The sequence below is a fragment of the Platichthys flesus genome, chromosome 4 (genome assembly GCF_949316205.1).
Source record: "Platichthys flesus chromosome 4, fPlaFle2.1, whole genome shotgun sequence".
NCBI lineage: Eukaryota > Metazoa > Chordata > Actinopteri > Pleuronectiformes > Pleuronectidae > Platichthys > Platichthys flesus.
In genome coordinates this window covers 10830826-10853680 of record NC_084948.1, presented here as the reverse complement: position 1 = coordinate 10853680, position 22855 = coordinate 10830826, and the positions used below count along the sequence as shown (strand labels likewise).

The window sequence follows — 22855 nt, the reverse complement described above, 5'->3', positions numbered from 1 at the left end:
CTGATGTCATTTGTCGTCACACAAAATATATTATCAGGGGCTTTTTGGTTTCTGCTTGATGTAGCATATAATTTCACATGGATGCATATTATTAAGCCTCAATCCATGTTACATAATAGTACAAAGCTAACTGCTCAAAGTTCAGTCTCTGAACAAATGTGAATATTACTGTAAATATTTCTTGCATTTGTCAAAATCAGCTTCTTCCTGCACCCTCCTTCTCCTTCTCATTTCTATCAAATTGATTTCAAGGGCTGTGAGTTGGTAGTCTCTGTGGCTTCTGCATGTAATTTGATTATCAACCAACTCCTTTGTTCCCGCTCCTTTGTTTCATATGTCTCTGTGTTCTGTGACAAGTTTCTTAATGCTTCTTTAAGTTGTCATATAATAGATCATACATTGTTTTATAATCCAACATTTTCCTTATTGATTTCAACAAACGATTTTGAAGAGGTTCTTTCTCAGTAAGATAGAAAATCCACTTAAAACCCATTTAGACCAGAGACAACAAGCATCAATAGCACCGGGAAACACGAAACACTGCAGAAGTAATAACCCTGATTTCAAAATACAAATTAAAAAAACATAATATAAACTTATTCTGGTTATCAGTAGTGAAAATGGCAAAATATAATAATGACAAAGCTAAGGCTTAATTTAAGAGACTATACAACATAAATATTAATCATATGTCATTTAATATCTTATGTAATAAAAAGGTGTGTATTTACTGGATTCACTTCCTTTCTTGAAAGCCTGACCTCCTCTGTTCTCCCTCCTTGCAGCACGAGGACTCATCCAGCACCACTCGTCTGGAGCTGGGCTACCTGGTGGAGGAGCGGGTTCGCGTTCTTTCTCGGATCGATGAGCTCAAAACCAGACTGACAGAGCTGGAGCAGCAACTCCAGGAGTCTAAACAAGAGGTAGTGTTTAACGGTGGAAATGGGACACCTTCAGTATAAACCCAGCTTAAAGAATAGAGGCAGAAATGTACAGTTCCTATATAAAGGGTCTTCGGGTACCGCCTTACAAATGCAAGATATTATTATTATTATTAATAGTTCATTGTCAAAGTATTGTAGGTGTTTGGCGATGTTGTTATGTGGAGGGCCCGAGCTCAGGCCAGCAGCGTGACTCTGTGTTTGACGCTCTCTTCCAGGCCGAGATGGAGCGTGCTTTGCTGCAGGGCGAGAGGCAGGCGGAGCACGACCAGATAGAGGCTGAAACGGACATAGTCACTCAGCTACAGCGCAAACTGGATGAGCTGGAGAGCGCCATCCAGAGGGAGAAAGACAAGGTAGAGGGACCAGTGGGGTGGATACATCTCACCTTTGAAATGATTTGAATCCATTGATTTTACAGAAGATCCCGGGTTTACAGGATTCAAACATTTTTTTACTGATGCTTTTACACATTGTTTGACACTAAGAGACAAAACACACACACACACACACAAACACACACACACACACACACATTCACTGCTTATCTCTTACATTTACTACTGGGTCAGTACTGTTTGAGTCCCAGTCCTAAGTTTACAGTCCTGTCTGTTTCCCTGTTATGGAGACTTTAATTTACAGCACTGATGATTAGAGAATATTTGGTCTCATAAAGGGTTAAATAAGGGACTTGGCCATTCTCTCTTGCACGTTTTCAACTTAGTAGTTTGTCATTTTAATCTGTTTTCTCCTCAGCTTGACTCCGCTAACTAACTGACATCCATTAACCTCTAATGTTTCTCTCAAGTCACTGGACCCTCTGATCCACTGTGCTCACCTTTTTCCTCCCTGTGTGCATGACGGACTCTGTCCACAGAGACAGCTGCCCTCCAGTGGCTGTCTGGGCTCTGTCTATGGTTGTAGTACACGGGTTCTGCAAGACCACTTTGTGACGGTGTTCCAGCAGCTGAAACTACCTGCATGTCCTCTATGGTTTATATAGAGCTCCCTATTTTTTTTCTTCCTTTTACTTACATCCAACACATTCAAGCACTCACAAGAATGAAAAGAGGTGTAAAGAAAGCACATTTAACTTTGTTGTTATATTGTTTTCAAAGTCAACTCTTGGGAAGATTTTGTCTGCACATCACAGGGGTTACAACAAAAAAGTGAGGGTGTCATTCATGTTTATTTTATTGGGGGATGTGTCAGGTGACCATGAGAAGTGACAGCTCCGTTCAGGTGTCTCAGTGTTACCTGCCCTTGGTCTTGGAATTGTGTGTGAATGTAATGAAACCCCAGTTAGTGTGAATGAGAGGATAAATTCTCCATTAAGCTGTGGCTCTGCAGCTGATCAAAACAGTTTGCCATAATGTTGACGGTTTCTTTTAACTGTTCTAGGCTCTGTGCTGTAGAACCGAAAAATGACACTGCCTCTTTGTCTTTCATAGTGAGACTCCTGTTTGTGCTGTCAGTCCTAGAGGACCTTTTGGTTTTTCACATCAAACACAAAGTATTATTGATCGATCCCCAAGTCTGAAAGTCAAGCAGCCCCCAGGATAGATGAGGCTTCTGTAGTTTAACTGTCACCACTGTCAAGTTAATGTTGCTCACTCAGCAATTACTTTTTTAATGTTTCTGCAGCCAAGTCTGCAAAGTGTTAGTCTGGTCTATTGACTGCCCATAACCATAAAGTGCTAGGTTTGCTGTTAAGACAGTTGTAAACATTGTACTACAAAAATATGTCAAGTAGCAGAAGAATAGAGCTTTGAATTGTCTTAAAAAAAAAAGTTTGTGCAATGTAATTGTCATTTCTCTCTAGTATACGTGTCCAAGTTGAATTCAGAGCACACGTTTATAGTTCAATAATCCCACACTGTGAGTTGTGTCATCCCCAGCCAAGCCCTGAAAATCTGCAGCAACGAGTCTATGCTAACACCTTGCAGGTTTTAGTTTTTTCTTATATTTGCATGGCGTGGATATTGAGAAGTGTGTTTTTCTTTCTGTCTCTCTCCGGCTCTCTATCTCTCTCTATCTCTCCCCTCACCCCATCCATCCTATGTGTGGGTGTGTGCTGTGTCTTTCTAGGAGAGGGCTAATGTTGAGGCCGAGCGTCGGGCCCTGCAGAGCCTCCAGGAGGGCTACGCTGAGCTGAAGAACCAGCTTCATAACTGTCCCGAGTCCCTGCGGGAACAGTTGCAGGAACAGCTCAAAAGGGTGGGTCCTGCTAAACGTGACCCAGGCGGTTCACCACACACGCAACTCCCTCCTGCCTTCATAGATAGTAGCACCGACCTAGTTACCGTCTTTTAAAAAGAGTGTGAACCTGGTTAAACAGCCAACTGTAAATTAAGAACTTATAACCACAGTTTTTTTAACAAAGCGTGTTGTAAAGTTAGTACTGTGTGAGGGCGGTACTTTTACTGGACAATACACAATCAAAACAGTAGTCACATGTCACATGGTCAGAAGTGAGTAAAGACCTGTATTTGACTTCTCTACATCAATTTTACTTCTTAAAACTAAAATGACACTTATATTACCCAAGATCCAAGATTTATTGTCTGAGAAATCAACGAAAATGTTGAAAAATGCCACAATAATGAAGAAAGTGAAAACAAAAATCTTGTTTCTCCCATGTGAACCAAATCGGCTCCAAAATGTAATGGACTGTTCCCTGATTTATACCATAGAGCAAGAGTTTCATGGAAATCCGTTTCTCTGTAATCCTGCTAACTAGCAATCAATGTCATAAATCTGTGTTATTTCTCTGAGTTTATATTTTTAGAGTAAAAACCAAACAGCCAGCTAAAATTAAGAGAAAAATGTAATGACAGATTTTTCCCATGCTGTCAAAAGTATTAACTTTGATAAACTGACATCTTGGATGTTCAGTTTGTTATTTCACATTACCAAATGATGCTCTTACCTAAATCCTGTAATGAGGAAACTTGGCTAAACTCCTGCTAAGAGTTACCAGCTTGTGATTTAATGTTGTTTAACCACCATTAACTAATAGTAAAAAAAACACTTTTATTATGTTGTTTGTGGGAAACCATACAGCAACCTATTAAACAGAAAACTTATATAAAAGAAAAATTTAAATATATTATGTTTACTGCCTACTTCTCTCTGCCTTTGGTAGGCAGTGCATTTGTCACCACTCGGCACATACAGGTGCCAACACACACAGTGCTACTGGCCTGACCTTTAACCCTTCAGCACACAGTTTACATGCACATTCTCTCTGTGTAGTCATGGGCCGCCCTCTCAGTGCCAGGCTGCAGGAATTCTCCCACCTCCTCGCCGCACCTACGTGCTACTGGAGCACTGGGTTCACACAGGAGCACACAAATGGCCCCTGGTCACTTCAGCTGCTAGTGATGCATTTTGGTTAAACGTGCTCCATGTAATACGAACCCCTCCCCACTGCGCCGCATGCCCGAATCTGATGTGCATCTCCTCTGTGAACTGTCATGACTCACATAATATGTATAACTCCTCACTAATCAATTAACATACGCCCTGACTAGACCAATTGTGTGTCTATGCTTAATCTCTTCCTTTGACTTCTCTTACGGAAACTACTGTTGTCGATCTAGGGTCAAATGTGAATTTAGCTTTCTTTACCTATCAGAATGGTAAAGATTGCAAAAAGATGCAATTTTACCAGACAGAACAAGATCTTATGTAAAGTAAGAGGCTTCTTTGAAATTAAGTAATGTGAGTCCTTTGTTTGGATCCCACTCAGAGATTAGAGCAGCCAGTCGATATGAAGTCTGAGATCAGGATGTTACGACGGGCAAGTGGGAATTTCAGGCTCAGTCAGGAGGGCAGAAACACATTTCAGTCAGTGGTGTCAAGGAGATAAAGTCAAAACAGAAGTTATTCCCAAGGTGTCTAGCTGTTTGACATCCGAGTCCTCAGTTGTTGTGTTTTGATCACACACATCCATGTCAGTGACTAGACATTACAGGCTGTTGGGTCACAGGAGCTATACGCCGACTCGAGAGCCTTCAGCGATTTTTACTACTCTACGATTTATTGTTCATAGTTCATGTAGTTTTTAGAGTTTCACTTTATATGTCTACATTGTTAGTGTTTATTCCTTATACTAGCAAGAGAGCGAATTGGAAATGATAATGAAAAGAAATCAAATCAGATTTTAACCATAAATCTTCCATCTCCCCGCCCACTCCCCATATTCTATAGTAAATCTAATGACGAGACACCAGTAGCTGTGCTGCAGTAGAAGCATGTGTTTCACGGCTGCCTGCTTGACTGAGCACGAGCTTCAGCCATGCTGGGAAAACTATTTAAAAACTATTTCATGCGTAAGTGTCAAATATGTTTTCGCTTTGCTGTCAGCAGTAACGCTAGTCCGGTGATAGACGATGGCTTTAAAATGAGCAATGTAAACAGTGCATTCTTTCTGTATATGATGTAACCGCTCATCATGTGAACGCGCCTCCATCAGGATGGAGAGGTGCTGGAAGCAGGAACCAAAAAGTTTGAGGACCTGGAGTTTCAGCAGCTGGAGAGAGAGAGCAGCCTGGAGGAGGAGAGAGAAACCATCAGCCAGCAGCTGCTCCAGGAGAGAGCGGAGTACCACAGCAGCGTGGCCAAGAGGAAGGTGAGGAAACGCCTGATCGTCTGTGGAGGAACAGGAACACTAGTTAATCAAGATTATGCTCTTAACAATATGGTTTTTTGTGTTAGAGATGAAGCTGCCTGTGGCAAATAAGTTACTCAGCTATGCAGTATCAACTTAGTCTGACCCTATTTTTGCAAAGTTGTGCAATAGCTGGTGTGCTGCTTGCTTTGAAAATCTAATTGTTTTTCATGTTTTCCTCTGCACAGGAGAAGGTGTCTGCTTTAGAGAACCAGGCCAACCAGCTCAGCCTACAGGCATCTCAGGAGTGTGAGCGTTTGGCTAAAGACAGAGGCCTCGCACTACAAATGCTCCAAAAGGTACAAACTCATCCGTCAGTGCATTACATAATGTTCTAATGTTCAAATTTGAAAGTATAGAGATTTTGTATTTTGTGTTTAAGGAGTTTACAAGAATACTGATGTTTCAGGCACATTATCCATCAGTCAAAGTTTTCCTGTATAGCCGGTATTCACAAATCATATTTTGCCTCATAGGTTTTATAAAGGAGCAACATCCTCTTCCCTTTAGAGTAAGAAAAAAACACAGAAGAACAATAATTGTATATGCGGGCATATTGCACATCTAAGCAATCAAGTTGTAATCATAATCTCCCATAAGCTGCCACCACGATCCATCGTGTGGCTTGACGATAACAATAATGAAGGAGTTGAGTGAGTACATGTATTGATGAGACAAAAATGTGATGAATCTGTTTCTTTACGTTCCAGGAGAAGGAGAGACTGTCAGCGCTGGAGAAGAGATACCATAACCTGACTGGAGGAAAGAGCTTCCCCAAGTCCTCCACTGCGATGAGAGAGGTGAGAGAGGGGCTGAGGCTCAGTGTGTATCCGGTGAAAACAAACACTCATTCACACTCAGTGCTCCAGGCTCGAAAACGACACAGAGCTTTGATGACTCACAGCTGATACTTCACCACGTTCACCTCTCTAACTGGCTGGGATTGATTGCAGTGCAGACTCATGGGTAATCCCTTGGATGCTACATGTGGTGAAATCAGTCTAATCCGCAAATTTATGTTGTGATTGAAATGCTTTTTCATGATGAGCTCTTAATTAATATTGTGTAGAGTGAACTAATTCTTATTTGTCACTACTTCCATTCATAAGTGTATAACTTGTTAACCTGTTGTCACTGGTGAAGTTCGCCTGAGGGAAGGCAAGAGACAGAACGCCTGAGCCGTACATGAATTTGTTTCTAGTGTCCCTGAACACTTATTCTACGACTGTTGAAACAGGAAATGCTCCAAATCAGCGAGGCTGACCTGTTGTCGGAGGATGTCCTCTCCTCCCAGCATTCCCTCTGTCAAGCCTCTCCTCCCTACTTACATCCCTCCCCTCCCTCTCAGTTGTACCCCGGCAGCCCAACGGAGGTAATCAGACTAATGATCCCCCGCATGAAGCCCACTACTCCCTCACGACCTTTATTAAAACTCACCCCAAAGGTCATTCATTGCACTGTGGGTGTCGTACTCGCACTGTGGCTATAATGACGTCTGTGATGTATTGTGCGGCACTAGCTCGGCTCAGGCTGATGTGTTTTTCAATAGAACATCATTAATGATAGTTAAGAGGAGCAAGCACTGCAGCTTTAGGCTGAAATTGGGTTTTGTCAAGGGACTTAGAGGATTAACTCACCTACATTCTCCTCTGCTCACATATTATGCTCCAGAATCAACACTCACCTCTCACAGTTGTTTAATTTCATTATAATCAACCAGAGGTGACAATTTTAGATTTTTCTTATCGGCCACTACATCATTGGCTTTTTGTGGAAACCAACAGTGCCTGTTTGTGACCTGATTGTGTGTCCGCCATGTTTGACGCTAAAGATGCTCTGTGTTTGTTGCTTAGTATGTTCCTGTCTCCTTTCACACACACACACTTGCGTACAAACAAACAACAGGCTGCTGAGGAAATTCAATTCACCTCAAATATGCAGTTATACAGTGGAAATTTACACAAATAGTAATATTACATCCTCTCTCTCATGTCATTCACACTGCGCACGTTTCATTTAATATAACAACAGCCATATAACACACGGTCGTTGGCTCAAATAATCTCTAAACCAAAAGGCTCAAGGCATTGTGGGAGGCCTTCATTTGTGTGTCTGCGTGTGTGCGTTTCTATCTGTGTTTCTATCTTGATATTTGCATTTTCCTCATGGCTTCTCATCTTGTCTGACTGTTGTTGGCTGGTGCCTCAGGAGTATATGAAGCTGTCGGACGTTTATAAGATGTACGGCGGTGGCAGCCGCCACGGCAGCAGCAAGTCCGTCTCACACGACCAAGTGTTTGCCATAGATGCTACATTAGCTGGCGCCGGCGAGGTACCATCACTTCCTGTCTGTCTCCTCCCTGACTTGTTTTCTGCCTCTAACTCACTCTGTCTTCCCATCCCTGCGTTTTCATGTCACGCTGCTCCCTCTGCTGGCTTGCCGTGTATCAGCCTGACTCTACTGTTGGCCTTGTTTGTACTCACCCTATGTAGCTGTGAGGGAGTGTTCATTTACAGACACTGAGGTTTGTGTGACTGGGTCATAGCAGCAATCAGATTAAACGGTAACTTTTTCATCATATTCACAAATTACAGTTTACCTCAGAGGGCTTAGCAAAATGTATAAGGTGGGACGAGGGAAGGATGAGGAAAAGCATCCAAAACATTCTTTTAACAGGAGAAAAAAACAGCCGAAACCTCAGGGTTATCAGAAGTGAGGGATTCCTTTCTCAGGACGAACATAGTAGATGCAATAGATTCCACCACTAAGAGTTTTCAACATTCAATATCAACATTCAGGAGAAAAGACAGTTTCTAAGATAAGTGAATACCGGTGTCAGTATAATAGCTGTTTTTTGGAAAACAAAATAAGGTATTTAATAAAGGTGGTGGAAATTAGGGTAGAGTGAGTTGGTTTGTAATCAGCCACAAGGACATCCCATATATTTCTTTTCCAGTTACCTGTGACAAGAAAAAAACCATTATAAAAAGTGATTCAAATGTGTCCGATTATGTCACAAAATCATACTAATCCCAGGAAGTTGGTGATGAATGATGTGATGAGGCCAGTGATGGTTCTATATACTGGTCTGACTCTAATGCAGATTGTGTGTATTGTGTTGCTCTTTGCTGTTTGTTTTAATCCAGTGTGTGTTTTGGTTCACGTCCCTGCCTCCCTCACACCTTCATGATGCAGTAGGTCACTGCTCGATATGTTTCCCACCTGCTGCTTCTCCTGCTGACTTCTCTCTCTGTCTGTCTCTCTCTCCCTCTCCCTGCATCTCTCTCTCTCTCTCTCTCCCTGCTCCTCCTCCTTCTCCACCTGTGTGTTTGTGTGTGTGTGTTGAAAGGAGTATGTGACGGTGGGCCAGTTAAGTCAGATGTATGGGATGCCAAAGGTGGAGTCGTCCCCTACCTCCCCGCTTCGCCAGCCCCTGCAGTCTGGAGGGGTAGACCCCGCCTTCTCCTGCCTCCCCTCTCCTCATGGCTCCTCCCTGTCTCTCTCTGTGGAGGTGTGTGCTGTTCTTCCCTTCTCTTCTCCCGCTGACCATCTGTGTGCTCGCACTTGTTTGAGGGTGTACGGCAGTATTTCAGAACCCTGCTTTAAAAAGGCTGAGAGCTCATAATGATTAGCAGTTGTGTATGGGGGCTTGAAGTAGTTGTGCAGCTGTGGAGCTTATTAAACAGCAGATATTTTGACTTTTCACAGCAGGAAAAACATGCAGTCGACCACTAATATTCATTCACAACGTGTCTGTTCCATCCAGTGTCTGAGAAAGCTTTCCCAGTGGGACAAGAAGTGTCCCGAACCTGGTTCACAAAAGTTGTGTCTCAACAGAGCTGCAGTTGGACACAACTAAAGGACGCAGCCCCTGAATTCAGACAGAGCTATAAATGGAATGCACCCTTCAATAATGTTATTAATAATATATTTATCACATCGACATTTCTGCTGTGAAAGAGCCCTGTTGTTTAACCTCATGAAATGGTTCCCAGACAAATTCAAGAGACGAGATCAGTACTTTCCTAATCCATACTATAGAATGTTTTTTAAATACAGATCAATTAAACTGTGACTTTTGCGCATGCGTGAAAAATTCTGCTTATTTTTCATTTCCCCTGCTTTTTCTGGAGCAGTTTCACCGCTCACAACTATGAATAAAAAGTTTTGCAGGCGTCAGCAGTCCACTCTCTCCTTTTTTGCACTGCATTCTGGGAGAACAGTGTACATCAAACATTGACTGCACTTGGTATGCAAACTGTCTGCTTTAAGTATAGTTTATTTTTCACTTAAATGAGACAGCCCTCCCCCTTTCTGTCTTCTAATTGCCTCAATCCTTTGTATAACGGTGCCTTGCCCTGCCGTGCATCTCCTCCTCCCAGCCTCATGCACTAAAAGGAAATCTATTTTGACTTACTTAAAGATGTAGTCAGTGTATATTGCTTTAAGCACTACAGGAAAACACTGAAGCCCATGAAGACGCCAAACCCTGCAATGCTGCTGAATTTGTCAGTCTGGAGCTGTGGCTGTCTGTTGTAGTGCAGCTTTGCCTGAAGTCACAGACGCCCATTGTTTTCAAAGATCTGCTGCAAGCCGCTCGCAGTCATCGTGTTACTGATGCAATCCGTCACATTAGATGTCACCTGTGTTGCATTTTCCCCCCAGTCACCGCATCTGTAGCCTCAAATTAGAGAGTCGCCGCTTTATTGAGCTTGAATAAGTCACCGTTATCACGTCATTTCCACGAGGAGAAGACTGTGGAACTAATAAGGACAGTTCTTCATGGTGATTCTCTGCTAATGCTGGTCATGTGAGCAGCAGATGTGTGTGCAGCCTTTCTCAGTCAGCTGTTATAAAAGCTCAGCAGAACTATTGAGATGGAACAGACCAAAGTAAAAACCTCAGTAATAACAGCTGCAAAATGACAAAACAAATGATCATGTTATTCCGCAAGACACTTTAAATCCTAAGCTGCAGAGATACTGTGGGTATTAAGTGAAGTGAAAATTAGAGGAAAACTTGAATGTTCTTGTGAGAAAGTGGGTCAATGCAGAAGAAGTAAAATACATGTTAAGACGAGATTGAGCAGCTGCAGGGTATAAAGCATAAAGCAGCGCACAACAATAAAGTGTTTCAGATGTTTAATTTCCAAAGCATAAAAAACCTTAATTACAGCTTTTGAGAGTGTACAAAGCAAATGTTTCTACCCTCTCCCTTCCCACTGTCTTTGAATGCTTTCTAATCTTTTTCTTGTCTTCTTTTTTCACTCTCTTCTCTCCTCTCCTGCTGTGCCGCTCCTCTGTGTGCTGTGCAGTACCAGTCTGAGGGCAGCAGGCAACACCTGCCCAAGCTAGATTTAGAGCAGTGGTACCAGGAGGTGATGACTGACTCCAGCCAGCTATGTTCTCCCCCTCTGCCATCCAAGTCTCTCTCCGGCCGCAGGCCTGTGCTGCAGGTAGAGGGCCTCCTTTCCTCCTTCTCCTGATTTTTTCCCCAGTCACCCTTTTGCTGTTTGTGTGTTTCCAGAGGTGGGGTATGTTCACCGGTGTCATAGTCATCACCCGTGTGAACGTACAACATACTAGGAATTGTGCAATACCGTAAGCACCGGGATAAATCAACAGTTAAATTATATTAAAAAGTTAAACATAAAGGCTCTATCAGCCGCTGTCTCTTACAATGTGCATAGTAAAAACAGTGAGCAGCCCAACTGATCTATTAGAGCGCCTAAACTAAGAGAGATGAGCTGAGTGTCAAAGCCAGACTAGGACACAGAGGCAGCCTCAAGAGTGAATACTCGGTTTAAATCATCCCACACAGAGAAAACGACAGTATTGGGCTTGGGTAATTTTCCAGTCTGTGCCTGTCCAAACCAGAAAGAAAACAAACTTAGCTTAACCCTAAGGGAAGGCTATCTATTTTTTTTTCCAAACCCGACTCGAGCCTCATGTAGTTAAAATAATTAGAAATTTAAAAAATCGATAGCTCATTGTAACAGAACCTGTGAATATGAGGAGGGGACCCGGGTCAAAACCAGTGTGTAGACAACCAGTGCAGGTGGAGCCCATCCCGAAACCACACCAGTGTCACCTCACACATGGTTTACCACTGGAACGCAATAATTGCCCGGACTGGTAAGAGATGGAAAGATATCATTATACAGAACAGGCTTCTTCACCCGAAACTTCAAAATAATATCTTGATATGATACCGTAATATAATACCGTCACCCATGTGTTCCTCTGCCAACTTTCAATCTGCTGCTGCAGACTCACACCCAGAGAAGAAGTTGGCTCTGTGTGTTTTGTCAAGAGGATGGAGAGGAGAAAATAAAGCTTTTTCATGACAGCTGTGTCATCATGCTGCCTTCACGTCAGAAATAAAAAGTTTGCAGTGGCAGTCTTCCCCCTTGAAGCCTCTTGAAAGCACCAGACACCACAACAGTTCGCTGTGACACACTTTGATGAGACGCTGCAGGTCACAGATATGTGCTGTGAGCGTCGCTCTTATTTTCACTGTTTCCTTTGGTGTAAAACATGAAGCCATTTATGTGCTTCAGGTTGGAATAAAACTGAGAGTAGCTGTCTGTCGCACGAGTCCACAAGACTCTTCAATCACGTCTCGACTTTGAAGGAGTCCGCACAGTTGTTAAAGTACATGAATGCAGCATTAGCTTTTGGTGGCCTTATTAATGAAAAGGGGGTGTGCTGCTGTGTCAGGTGTGTGTTGTGTGTCAGCGTGTGTGTTAACTCACATTTGTTATCTGTCACTCAAGTTTCTCCATGCAGACACTGGAATAAACTGTTGATGTAGGGATGCCAGCACTCTGTTTGCTGTGACTGCATCAGTGATCAGTCCTCTCAGCATCATGCTTATCATGCTTTTAACCTCACGTTACCATCAGGTTCTCACAACTCATCCATGGTGGATTTCAGTTGTATTACGACCCCGGTTCTAATTCGCAAATCTGCCTTAACATTGGTTGGTTTGAGCACCTATCGGCGGTGATTCCTAATGTTGACGTCTACATCCTGTGTGGGTTCTCACTCAGGTGTTCCGCTCCAAGCTGGACAGTGATCCAGGCCTTTCTCTCCATCAGCCCAAGTCTGGCTCCGCCTCCCCCCCGCAGCATGGAGCAGCGACGCTGGGACGCAACACCAGCTCCAGGGTACACTTCAATCTCAAAGCTTCTTTGGGAATGTCGAGCTCACCTCTGCAGTCTAGATGAATATGTAAACACAACATTACATTCTGATATTCTTGTCCTCTCCCTCTGACCCAGCAGAGCCCCCTGCTGGTGGCCAACAGCACCGGCAGTCTGCCCAGGAACCTGGCTGCGACGCTGCAGGACATAGAGACCAAGAGACAGCTCGCTCTGCAGCAGAAAGGTGAGTGACCTGCCCTGCACCTGAGTTTCACTCAACAAACATCAACACGTCTTGGCAAGGAAAAATCCATGAAGCAGGTTGTATCATAAAAATTAAATAATCAGGACCATATATCTATCTGAACATAACACAGGCATCAGATTTGTTACAAGCAATGAAATCATGGTCTATTTATCCATGATAAATCAGTCATTGACATATAATGACACAGTTATTAATAGGTATAATAAATATGTGCTTTTCTCTGTCAACTCTCGTCATCTCTGGAACCAACCCTCTCCGAGGCATTGCAAGATAAATGTGAGGTGTCGTAAGAAAACAGGATAGTAAAGCGAGGATAAAAGAAACCATTTGCAGCACAGGTTTTTTTTTGTTGGTCTTTAATCTATTTGTTTTTTTCTCTCTCTTTCTTCAGGCCTATAATAAAAAATAAAAATACCCTATTCCTTTTGTACTCAGTTGGAGCCAGTATGTTACAAGCACAAAAGGTTTTGACGAAGGTTAAACATAGGTTAAAGGTGTTCACTTTTCCTGAGAGATCAGTTGACTTACACTGCGGCTTTGAGTGTTTAACACAGAAAACAAATGACAGCAGCATCTGTGGACTGAGGAGCAGACATGAATGATAAATCTGTCTGAGAACAGAGGAAAACATCCGTCAGATATTCAGCAGCAGTGCACACTCAAATTCTCATTAACTTGTTAGTGGTTATTGTGAAGTGTTGCCTTGCTCTCTTTTATTGAGCTCTTTGTATGTATCTGAGCGACATTAGAGAACAGTGTTGCTGTTTGACTAAATGCAAAGCAGCTGTCTGGTGCTTAAGCTCAGCTGGCTGCCACCCACGGGTGCTGCGTTTGGAAATGGGAGCTGGTCACACATGTCTGCAGTTCAGGGGTTTCCTTACGTCCCGGTCTTTGTCTGTGAATGTGTCTCTTCCTGTGCTGTTGCACCACAGAGCCCCAGACCTCCAGACAGAACCCCGTAGAGGAACGCTCAGCAGGTAGCTGGGTCACAGTGTCCAGGAGTCGATGAGTTCTCATGGTTTCTTAATTTTGTTCAGCGGAATTCGGCGTCTCGTTTCTCTCTTTGTTTCATCTGCTGTCTCTTCATACGTCACATGCGGTGTCTGGAAGTAACTGTTTTTTCTGTCATAAATAATCTCATGTTCACCCTTAAATCCCTTAAAAAGTGGTAATATCAATTGAGCCGCTTTCTGACATTCTCAGGAGCGGCAGAATGGGAGAACCCAAATGTCAGAGTTCAGACATTATCTCGAGGTCAAGCTCCTCAGGATTCACTGCAAGTGACAGACTTAAAAAAGAAAATAAAACAAATATCCCAGGTTGAATAACAGCTGTGACATTAGAGTAAAAAGCACACACACACACACAACATAGATGTCAAGAGAGCTTTTGTTGTTGGTGTCTTTGTGCTGTAAACAAAAAAAAACATTATGTCTGCAGAGGAATGAATAAGTTACATCCTGCCTCTGCCTTCTTTACCAGCCCTCACCTGCACTCAGGCTCAGGAGATGTCTGTGTTGTTGTGAAGGCGTCTGAGCGGAGAATCTCCTGCGGCACTGCTCATATGTGAAAAGTCTGGACCCAATTTTACGGACATCCTCCGGGGGTTGTGTCTGAAAACAGCTTTGCAGAGTTTAAATTCATCATTCAGATCAATTCAAACAGCAGAAAACAGAGCAGCACGCCAGGCAGCCAATCAGCTGCCCTTAAACTTCAATACAGATAAAGAAAAACAAAGACTGTGTAATAACCATAAAAGTTTCGTCCATGTAAAACCAGTCTGGCAGGTTTGATTTCTCTATCGAGGGTGATGTTTACCTGAACTTAACACTCGGTGACTGTTCATTTCAGACCCTGTCTTCCCCTCCCCCTCCTCTCCTCCCCCTCCTCTCCTCCCCCTCCTCTCCTCCATCTCTAGTGTGTCATTAACTCTTCTCCCCCAAAAGATTTCTTTTCATCTTTTTTTGGTCTTTTATCTGTAACATCGAACGCTCTTTCTCGTTCCATCAATCTTCGATGAACGTTCCTGCTCGTGGAGAATAAATCTTGCATGTTCAGTGTTCAGCGCGCTGCTCCTCCACTGGAGTGCACCGACCTCGGCGCCTCTTTCCAGATGCAGCTGCCCGGTACCAGGTGCTCACAGCATCATGGGTGTGAAATGTTACAAGTGAGATAGAAACTTGTGCTTTACATTTGCCCCAACTTTGTGGTGATTTTGTTCGGGTTTTCACAGTTATCTTCGAGCCTGTGACTCTGAGAGAGAGCACATACTTGTATGTGTGGTGCATGGTTCGTGGTCTCGTAGTCTGTGGGCTGGTGCTGGTTCTTCATTTTGTGGGTCTTCAGTTTGATAGGCTTGGGACGACCTCCTCCACAGTGACTTGTTGGTTTCTGTAGGAAACACACAGGCCTCTGCCGGTGTTTCGATGGTTTTGCCCGCGGGGTCTCGGGTCAATCTTTGAACCTGATCAGATCAAAATCCAATGATCTGCTCCCTCCCTCCCTCCCTCCCTCCAGGTCATCAGGTGATCGAGGACCAGCGCCGGCGCCTGGCCGAGCTCAAGCAGCGAGCGGCGGTGGAGGCTCAGTGCCAGTGGGAGGCGCTCCACGGCTCTCAGCCCCACCTCATGTCCGCGTCCTCCTCGTCGCCCTCCTACTCCCCCGTCATGACCTACAGCCCCACGCTGAGCCACAGCTCTGGGGGGCTCCCGCCTCTGGTTCACCACTCCATCCTGCACCACCATCCCCCGTCAGCCGGAGAGCAGCCCTACGACACCCTGAGCCTGGAGAGCTCGGACAGCATGGACACCAGCATATCCACGGGGAACAACTCGGCCTGCTCGCCAGATAACATGTCCAGGTACGATTGAGGAAGAGGCACACGAGTCATGGCCAAGGTCAAGGCTTTATATTGATCACTTATCAGTCAAGTCATTGTCACCGTCTGATGACATGAAACAGAATTAATATGACTGATTACATAGGTATCACAGAAGTAGTCAGTTCTACTCAGACTGTATAACAGAATAAAGAGTGAAATAAAAATGATAATTTCCACTGAATATCTGACAAAATAATGGCTGTTTGATTTGCTATTACTTAGAGTGTCTTCTCTAGCCCCTAACCTAAACCTCATTCTAATCCTAACCCCAAAATCAAGTCTGAACCCTGAGACAGCTCATTAAAGGTGTGTCAGAAAGTCACGACCGGCCAAAATGTCCTCACGCTATAGGTTGTAGGCTTGATGGTCCTCACAAAGACATCTGTACAAGGACCCGCACACACACACACAGCAAGCCATCACACTCCCAGATTGCTCTGCACCACTTAAAGTCTTTATCCACAGATCGGTTAATTTGGAGACCATCTGTCCATGTGACTGTGACTCTAAGCTGTGTTCTGTATCACACGTGTTCACCACAGCAGGCTCCCAGCACCACACACTGTTCATATCTCCTTTATGGCTCTCACGAGTGCAATTCAAAAAGCTATTAGTGCTACTTTTTATTTTTTTTGAGATACATTTGATGGGATTTGTTTTGTAATGAAGAACGCACAGTAAAGACAGTATGGAGGAAAGGGTGAAGAGGACGCAAAGTTTAAGAGCCAAGTTTTGGCAAAGACATGGTTTCATAACATTATATCAGTAACTTAATTGCTATGATTTCATATAAAGTGTAATAATGCTTCATTAAAATATCTAAATACAAGGTAACAGGACATTTCCTTTTAGTCGTCTTTTAATTAAATGATATCCACTTTACCTGTGGCTTTGTTTGTCTCTGCTGTAACTTCAGGGGCTAACAACATTTCCTTCTGCTGTTGTATTGTCATGGATCATGATTATTAATTGCCGTTTTCTACGTACGAGCATATTTGATAGTTTTTATTGAAAGCCCCCCTGCTGACAAAGTTACACATTGTACGTTTAACAAAATAGAAACATTTTCACCCTCACAATTCACTTTGGTTATTTTCACGTTAAAATGTTTCCGTCTGTGAAATAAATAATAGCTTCATGTCTGTGTTATTCACAAAGTTGCATCATATAATGTGCACACTCTCTTGGAGCTGTTAGGAAAAACTACATCCTTACAACGGTTCTAAGGTAGAGGAGCTGTTATTAGTGTGTTACAGTGAGAAAATACACAAGACGTGTGTCTTCAGTCCGTCACGTGTGTGACGGACTGAAGATGTCTATATTTCGTCATATTTTCACCCGCAGATCCTCACAGCACAATAACATCAATTTTTAAATACATGTACCTGCTTGAAGCTCTCCTCCAGTGCGGCTCCGCAAACTCTCTGGAAACTAAAGCAGGATCAGACTGGTCGAAAAACAAACTGACACGTCTCTCTCAGATCTGCTCCAATCAGTGTCAGCCGCCTCGGATGCACAGCGCTCGGCCAAGTTTGAGTGGAGCCATGTTGTGGATTTTGATGGAAAGCTTCATATTTAAAGGTCTAATGGACATCTAAGGTTACATTTCTTTCACTAAAGTCTGTATTCATTAAAGTCATGAATTATCATCATTAGTGCAGCCTTGCTCTTGTTCTGTGGGAGTGTAAAGAATTGTTGTCTGGTGAAAGTACTGAAGAACTATTCATTTTTCTGTGAAGAAATTCACAAATATCTACGTCTACAAAACTACCCTGTGGATAAAGATATTGTTTGAACCCTTTGAATAAGATTGATTTGGGTTTGTTACATTTTTCAATGTGGCATTTGAATTAGAATAGATGTAAATGCATGAATGAACGTTTTCGTTGTTGTTGTGCTTGTTACCAGTGTTGGAGGAGTGGACACCCTGAAGATAGAGGAGATGGAGAAAATGCTGAAGGAGGCGCACCTGGAGAAAGCCAGACTTATTGAATCGCGGGTAAGACAACTTGAAGGCTGCGTTTTGCTGCATGAGACTGGGATCATCCTGAATCCATTGACAGTGACTGATGAGAGCTCTTACAGCGTTCCTGTCTATAGTTTTCTTTTCCATATAAATGACCTGACAGCAGCTCGGTCCTTTCATTCATTTTTATCGGCCTCCTTGTTTCAAACCCCTTTGTGCTTTGATGAGGAAGTTTAGTGTGAAGTACAAAGGCCAATATTGATGGTCCAATCAATTTTCTGCTCTGAATCATTTTCTCTCACGTTTCCCTTTACTCTGCTGAACATCCATCCATCTTCACACTGCTTTTCACAAGTTCTACTGTATTGATTGAGTCAGTTGAGGTGATTTAAACCTGGATGCCACCGCTCGGAACCCGACTGGTCTGGTTTTTGAGACAAAGTAAACATCACATATCATAAAAATTCTTTTACACCTAAATTAGCATTAAGGTTTTTTAAACACAGGGCTGCTAAAAAAGGTGATGAAGTCCTTTTCCGTTACGCGTAGAGGAGTTTGCCTCTCTTCATTTTGTTCTCCCCTGGAGCGTCATGGTTAACGTCACAAACACACTGAAAACTGAGCGCTCTCTCACCTCTCTGTGTTGTTTAATGAGCGGGTTCAATCAGATTTCCCATTTCCATGACTGCAGAGTCATTTGACCCTGGAGTGAATGATCGAATCCATTTCCATTGCAGACAAAACCCCCAAAAAGTGGCTATAGGCATATTATGCAGTTTAAAAGCTTTAAGAACTTTAGATAATTATCACAAAGCTCATTAACACCTGCAACTCCTATCACTGTAGGACGTTAATGTCTAAGGACCAACATGCTGCTCAGAAAGTGGACAGCAATGTGCTGGACACGTATTTTTTTTTTTGTTTAAAACGAATGCATGAATGTGAGGCTGAGTTCTGGCTGAAAAATTCTGCCCTTCGAACGTCTTTCAAAGATCAAAAACCTTTATTTAACCGAAGCACTCTCCTCTAGGAGCGAGAGAGCCTGGTTCGCCGTCAGATGCTGGAGGAGGAGAGGAGGAGGAGGGAGGATGCAGAGAAAAGGCTGCAGGATGAAACTTTCCACCGGCAGCAGCTTGTGGAGAAGGAGGTCAAGATGAGGGCCAAGAACTTCTCTCAGGTCAGTGAAATGAGACTTAATTCAGTCTGCACGGTAGAAAGGTGTGACATCACTTCAGCTCTCTGCTGAAAACATGACAGGGCTTCACAGATGTGGGCACCTGTAGGTAAATGTAATTTTTTTCACACTGGTAAATGGCATGCTCGTGGCAATGATATTTGCCAGTATTCAACATGATTACAATTCCAATTTTTTGTGTATACAAAATTTAAGAAAAAACGAATGCATAAACAACCCTGGGGACCACTGAAGGACACTAAGCCTCTGCAGGAAAGAAAGGGATTTCATTTCTCTTGTAACCAATCTTTGTCATATCCAACCTAATAGATTGAACCAATACTGCCCCATCTCATTATGACAGTGCACCCACCCTTTTGTACAATTGTTTATTCTCCTTTATTATTGTCTGATTGATCCCAGGCCCGTCCGATGACGCGCTACCTGCCCATCAGGAAGGAGGAGTTCGACCTGCGCTCTCACGTGGAGTCGTCGGGCCACAGCGTGGACACCTGCTACCACGTCATCCTCACTGAGAAGATGTGCAAGGGCTACCTGGTCAAGATGGGGGGCAAGATAAAGTCCTGGAAGAAACGCTGGTTCGTCTTCGACCGCCTCAAGAGGACCCTCTCCTACTATGTTGGTGAGAAGAGTGAAGACACGAGATTCATGTTCTAATTTCGGTTTCAGTGCTCGGAGCCACGTGCTCGGCTCTGTGAGGTTTCGGCTGTGGACGGGTCTCATCCTGCTCAGACCATCTGGCTCTTGAAGCAGTTGACTAAGGCATTACTATCCCAAAAATATATTTGTTTTGTCTGCTGCAAAAACATAAGGTAACGTAAACTTGCGAAAAACCTATGGCAGGTCAAAGTGGATTCACTCTCTATTCACCATCAGGCTAGAGATGTGCAGCTGCTGTAAAGGTATAAAAGGTGTGTAGGGAAAACAGCATCACCTTGTAATATTATATATAATACCGTATAAACAGTATATAATGTGATATAATGCTGTTCAACATAACTTAATAAATTAATTACTTACTTACATAAGTAATTAATTGTATTTTATTATGGTTAAAGTTAAAGGGAGTATTCCGATGCTTTAATAACGCTACCGCTGGCGCTGACTTGAAATTACTTTACATTTATATCCTATGATCTACAACACTGCATCATATTGCATATTTTATAATTTGTATTTTACCCTTTACTTTTTACTCAAATCATCAAAAGAGGGAAAGAAAAGCAATTTGCACACAATAAACAATTTGAACTCACAACAGGATTTAACAAAATAAAAGCATTAAAAACAACTTTGGATTGAGAACAATCAGAGGAATCCACATTATCAAATTGTAGAGAAGCATAAACTTAGAGGACTGCGAATACAGTGATGTGACGTTTCAGTTAAAATAACTACAACCAAGATAAAAATACAATTGCTACAGGAAGTTGGAAGGTTTAAGATCTAATTTCAGAAATGACAAAGGGTAGAAGTGTTGTTTATTCCATGAGTCAGGTGATCTATAAGAAAAGGCAGATTTCCAAGCTCAGAAGGAACTCGTGTGACGGGGGGGTAAAAGCCAGTTGGTTGATTGCGGTCATCTGATTGTTGGAGTAGTATGTACAATTCTAATCTGTAATGCACGGCAGTTACAAAAGTACGATACTTATGTGAATTTTTTTTACTGATAAATACAAATACCTCAAATGCATTGAAGTACTTATTTTCTGAAGTACATTATCTCAAGGCAATTTACACAGCATAATTATTTTTTTAATCATATGTTCTCGTAGGTTTGCTGTTGCAGGGTTACTTTGCGTTACAGCAGTCCACATCACACACAGTCAGAACATGATATAACATCTATATGGAAATGTTACAGGTCACAGATGGAAGATGGTTCTCAGGTTTAACATGTAAAGAGGCAGAAATGTGCTGGCCCGCAGCAGAGACGCTGAGAACATGCGTCCTCTGCACCCCGAGCCGGTGTCGTACGTGGCGCGCACGCTGCTGTAATTGATCTCGGCTCTGTGAGCTCTGGGACTCTTGTTTGCTGCCGGGTCTTTGAAGTCCTCAGAAGGTTCCGCTTAAAGCTTCTTAAAGCGCTACCTTGTTGAAAGTGAGCCAGGGCGCGGAGGTGTTCTGAGATTGCTTTGGCAGGAGTTAACATGCGCACGGTGCAGCGCTCTCTGAGGACGCTGATTGAGATGCAGCGCTTACCCTTGTCTCTTGACCTTGAACAGTTGAGTTACCGGGGAGTGACGAGAATAAGTCACGGGCGCCGCTAATTCCCCGTTAATCACAGTAACAAGCCGATTTTTTTTTTTGTGATTTGGATGCAGTGGAATTCAAATGAGATGCAAATGCAGGGTTATTTGAATGCTAAAGAGGTCATTAGCAGATAATAGCTGCGTGCTAAGAGGAAAATGTTATTCCTCGAAATGAAGCGCTGCATTTCTACCTACTACTCTTAAGTTGGCTTGTGGAGTGTTTGTGCCTGGAGGTAGAGAGGGCTGTTGAGTTCCCTAACGGTTCCTTACTGCAGTTCTGCAGTGGCTGATGAAACAAACTGCAATGATGTACCAGAGGAGCGTAAGAATGCAGTCAAGTCTGAAAACACAATGAGAGCACCGTTGGTTTTAAAAACAGCCAAAAGTGCTGTGCTTGTCTTTCTCCATCCATCATCATGAACCATAGATTGGTCATGATGAGTATGATTTCTGTTTGATTTTTTTCAATGACCGTATCGTGTGTTGTCACTGTCGCTGTTTCAGGTGACTCAGAAGTGATGTGCTCTCTCTTCTCCCGCCAAGACACGTCTGTCGTCGTTTTCAATATAGTTTTGTCCAAACCCCTGTATTATTTTTTTTCCTTCCCCACAGATAAACATGAGACCAAACTGAAGGGTGTGATCTACTTCCAGGCGATAGAAGAGGTCTACTACGATCACCTCCGCAGTGCCACAAAGGTAGGATTTCCATCACGTCGGAAAAAATGACAATTTTCTCTGTTATTTCAGTTCTCTCTCATTATTTTCATTCAACGTGTTTTATTTGCTCCTGTGGTTTTTTCTTCTTTTCTCTCTGTTTGTGCTTTTGCTTTGGTTGGCCGTTGTCACAGAGGGGATTTTTCAACTTGAATATGACCAGTGTATGTATCTGCGCTCTCCGTTTTGCCGTGTTACCCTCTTTATAGACAGTCTATGGTGCAACCCCCCCCTGAACCCTGTGTGTACAAACCATTTGTGGTCATTAGAGTAAGGGAGGCGACGACGCATGGTGACCAGGAAACAAAAGAAAAAAGAAATGAGGAGAAAGTGCACTGGTTTGAATCCTCTGTGTTTGTGACTTGAGTTGCTAATCCCGTTTGATCCCAATGTCACCCAGTGGAGTGGTTTCAAAACAGCAGCTTTCTTATTCATATTCTTTTACTGTAACAGAGGAAAATATCCTCATTAAGTTTTTAAGAACAGTTCATTTTTGTATGAAACAGATTCATGTAGGGATGAACAATACTTCTGTACAGTCTGACACATCTTGACGTGTGTGTGTGTGTGTGTGTGTTCCGCTCACGATCTTTGATTTTACTTGTCACATGCAGTGTCACATGACAAAGACAAAAATATCAGACTGACGCACAAAATCACCCAACATAACAACTTAATAGAGGAACCACTTTTTTTCTACATTAAAAAATATATTAACCGATATCATACAGTTTGTTATAGAACACTTGTCTTTCTTTTTTTTTTCTACAATTATTCTTAAACATGTTTTCACATTGTTATAAATGGGTTATTGAGTGTA

At 42.9% G+C, this 22855-nt stretch overlaps 1 protein-coding gene across 9 annotated transcripts in view; it reads left to right on the top strand.

Moving 5' to 3' along the window:
• Positions 1 to 22855, top strand: part of phldb1b (pleckstrin homology-like domain, family B, member 1b) — a 79086-nt gene that overhangs the window by 52565 nt on the left and 3666 nt on the right. For 2 of the 9 annotated variants that reach the window (XM_062385302.1, XM_062385304.1), the window contains exons 5-19: positions 786 to 923; positions 1160 to 1297; positions 3030 to 3158; positions 5419 to 5574; positions 5802 to 5912; positions 6324 to 6413; positions 8963 to 9124; positions 10928 to 11068; positions 12665 to 12781; positions 12896 to 13001; positions 15543 to 15885; positions 17815 to 17905; positions 18903 to 19049; positions 19470 to 19689; positions 21932 to 22017. In XM_062385302.1, coding sequence (XP_062241286.1) covers positions 786 to 923; positions 1160 to 1297; positions 3030 to 3158; positions 5419 to 5574; positions 5802 to 5912; positions 6324 to 6413; positions 8963 to 9124; positions 10928 to 11068; positions 12665 to 12781; positions 12896 to 13001; positions 15543 to 15885; positions 17815 to 17905; positions 18903 to 19049; positions 19470 to 19689; positions 21932 to 22017 — 2175 coding nt within the window. Of the gene's footprint in view, positions 1 to 785; positions 924 to 1159; positions 1298 to 3029; positions 3159 to 5418; positions 5575 to 5801; positions 5913 to 6323; positions 6414 to 6850; positions 6986 to 7821; positions 7945 to 8962; positions 9125 to 10927; positions 11069 to 12664; positions 12782 to 12895; positions 13002 to 15542; positions 15886 to 17814; positions 17906 to 18902; positions 19050 to 19469; positions 19690 to 21931; positions 22018 to 22855 lie in introns of all 9 variants that reach the window. The other 7 variants (XM_062385307.1, XM_062385303.1, XM_062385310.1 and 4 more) reach the window with 6 other exon arrangements.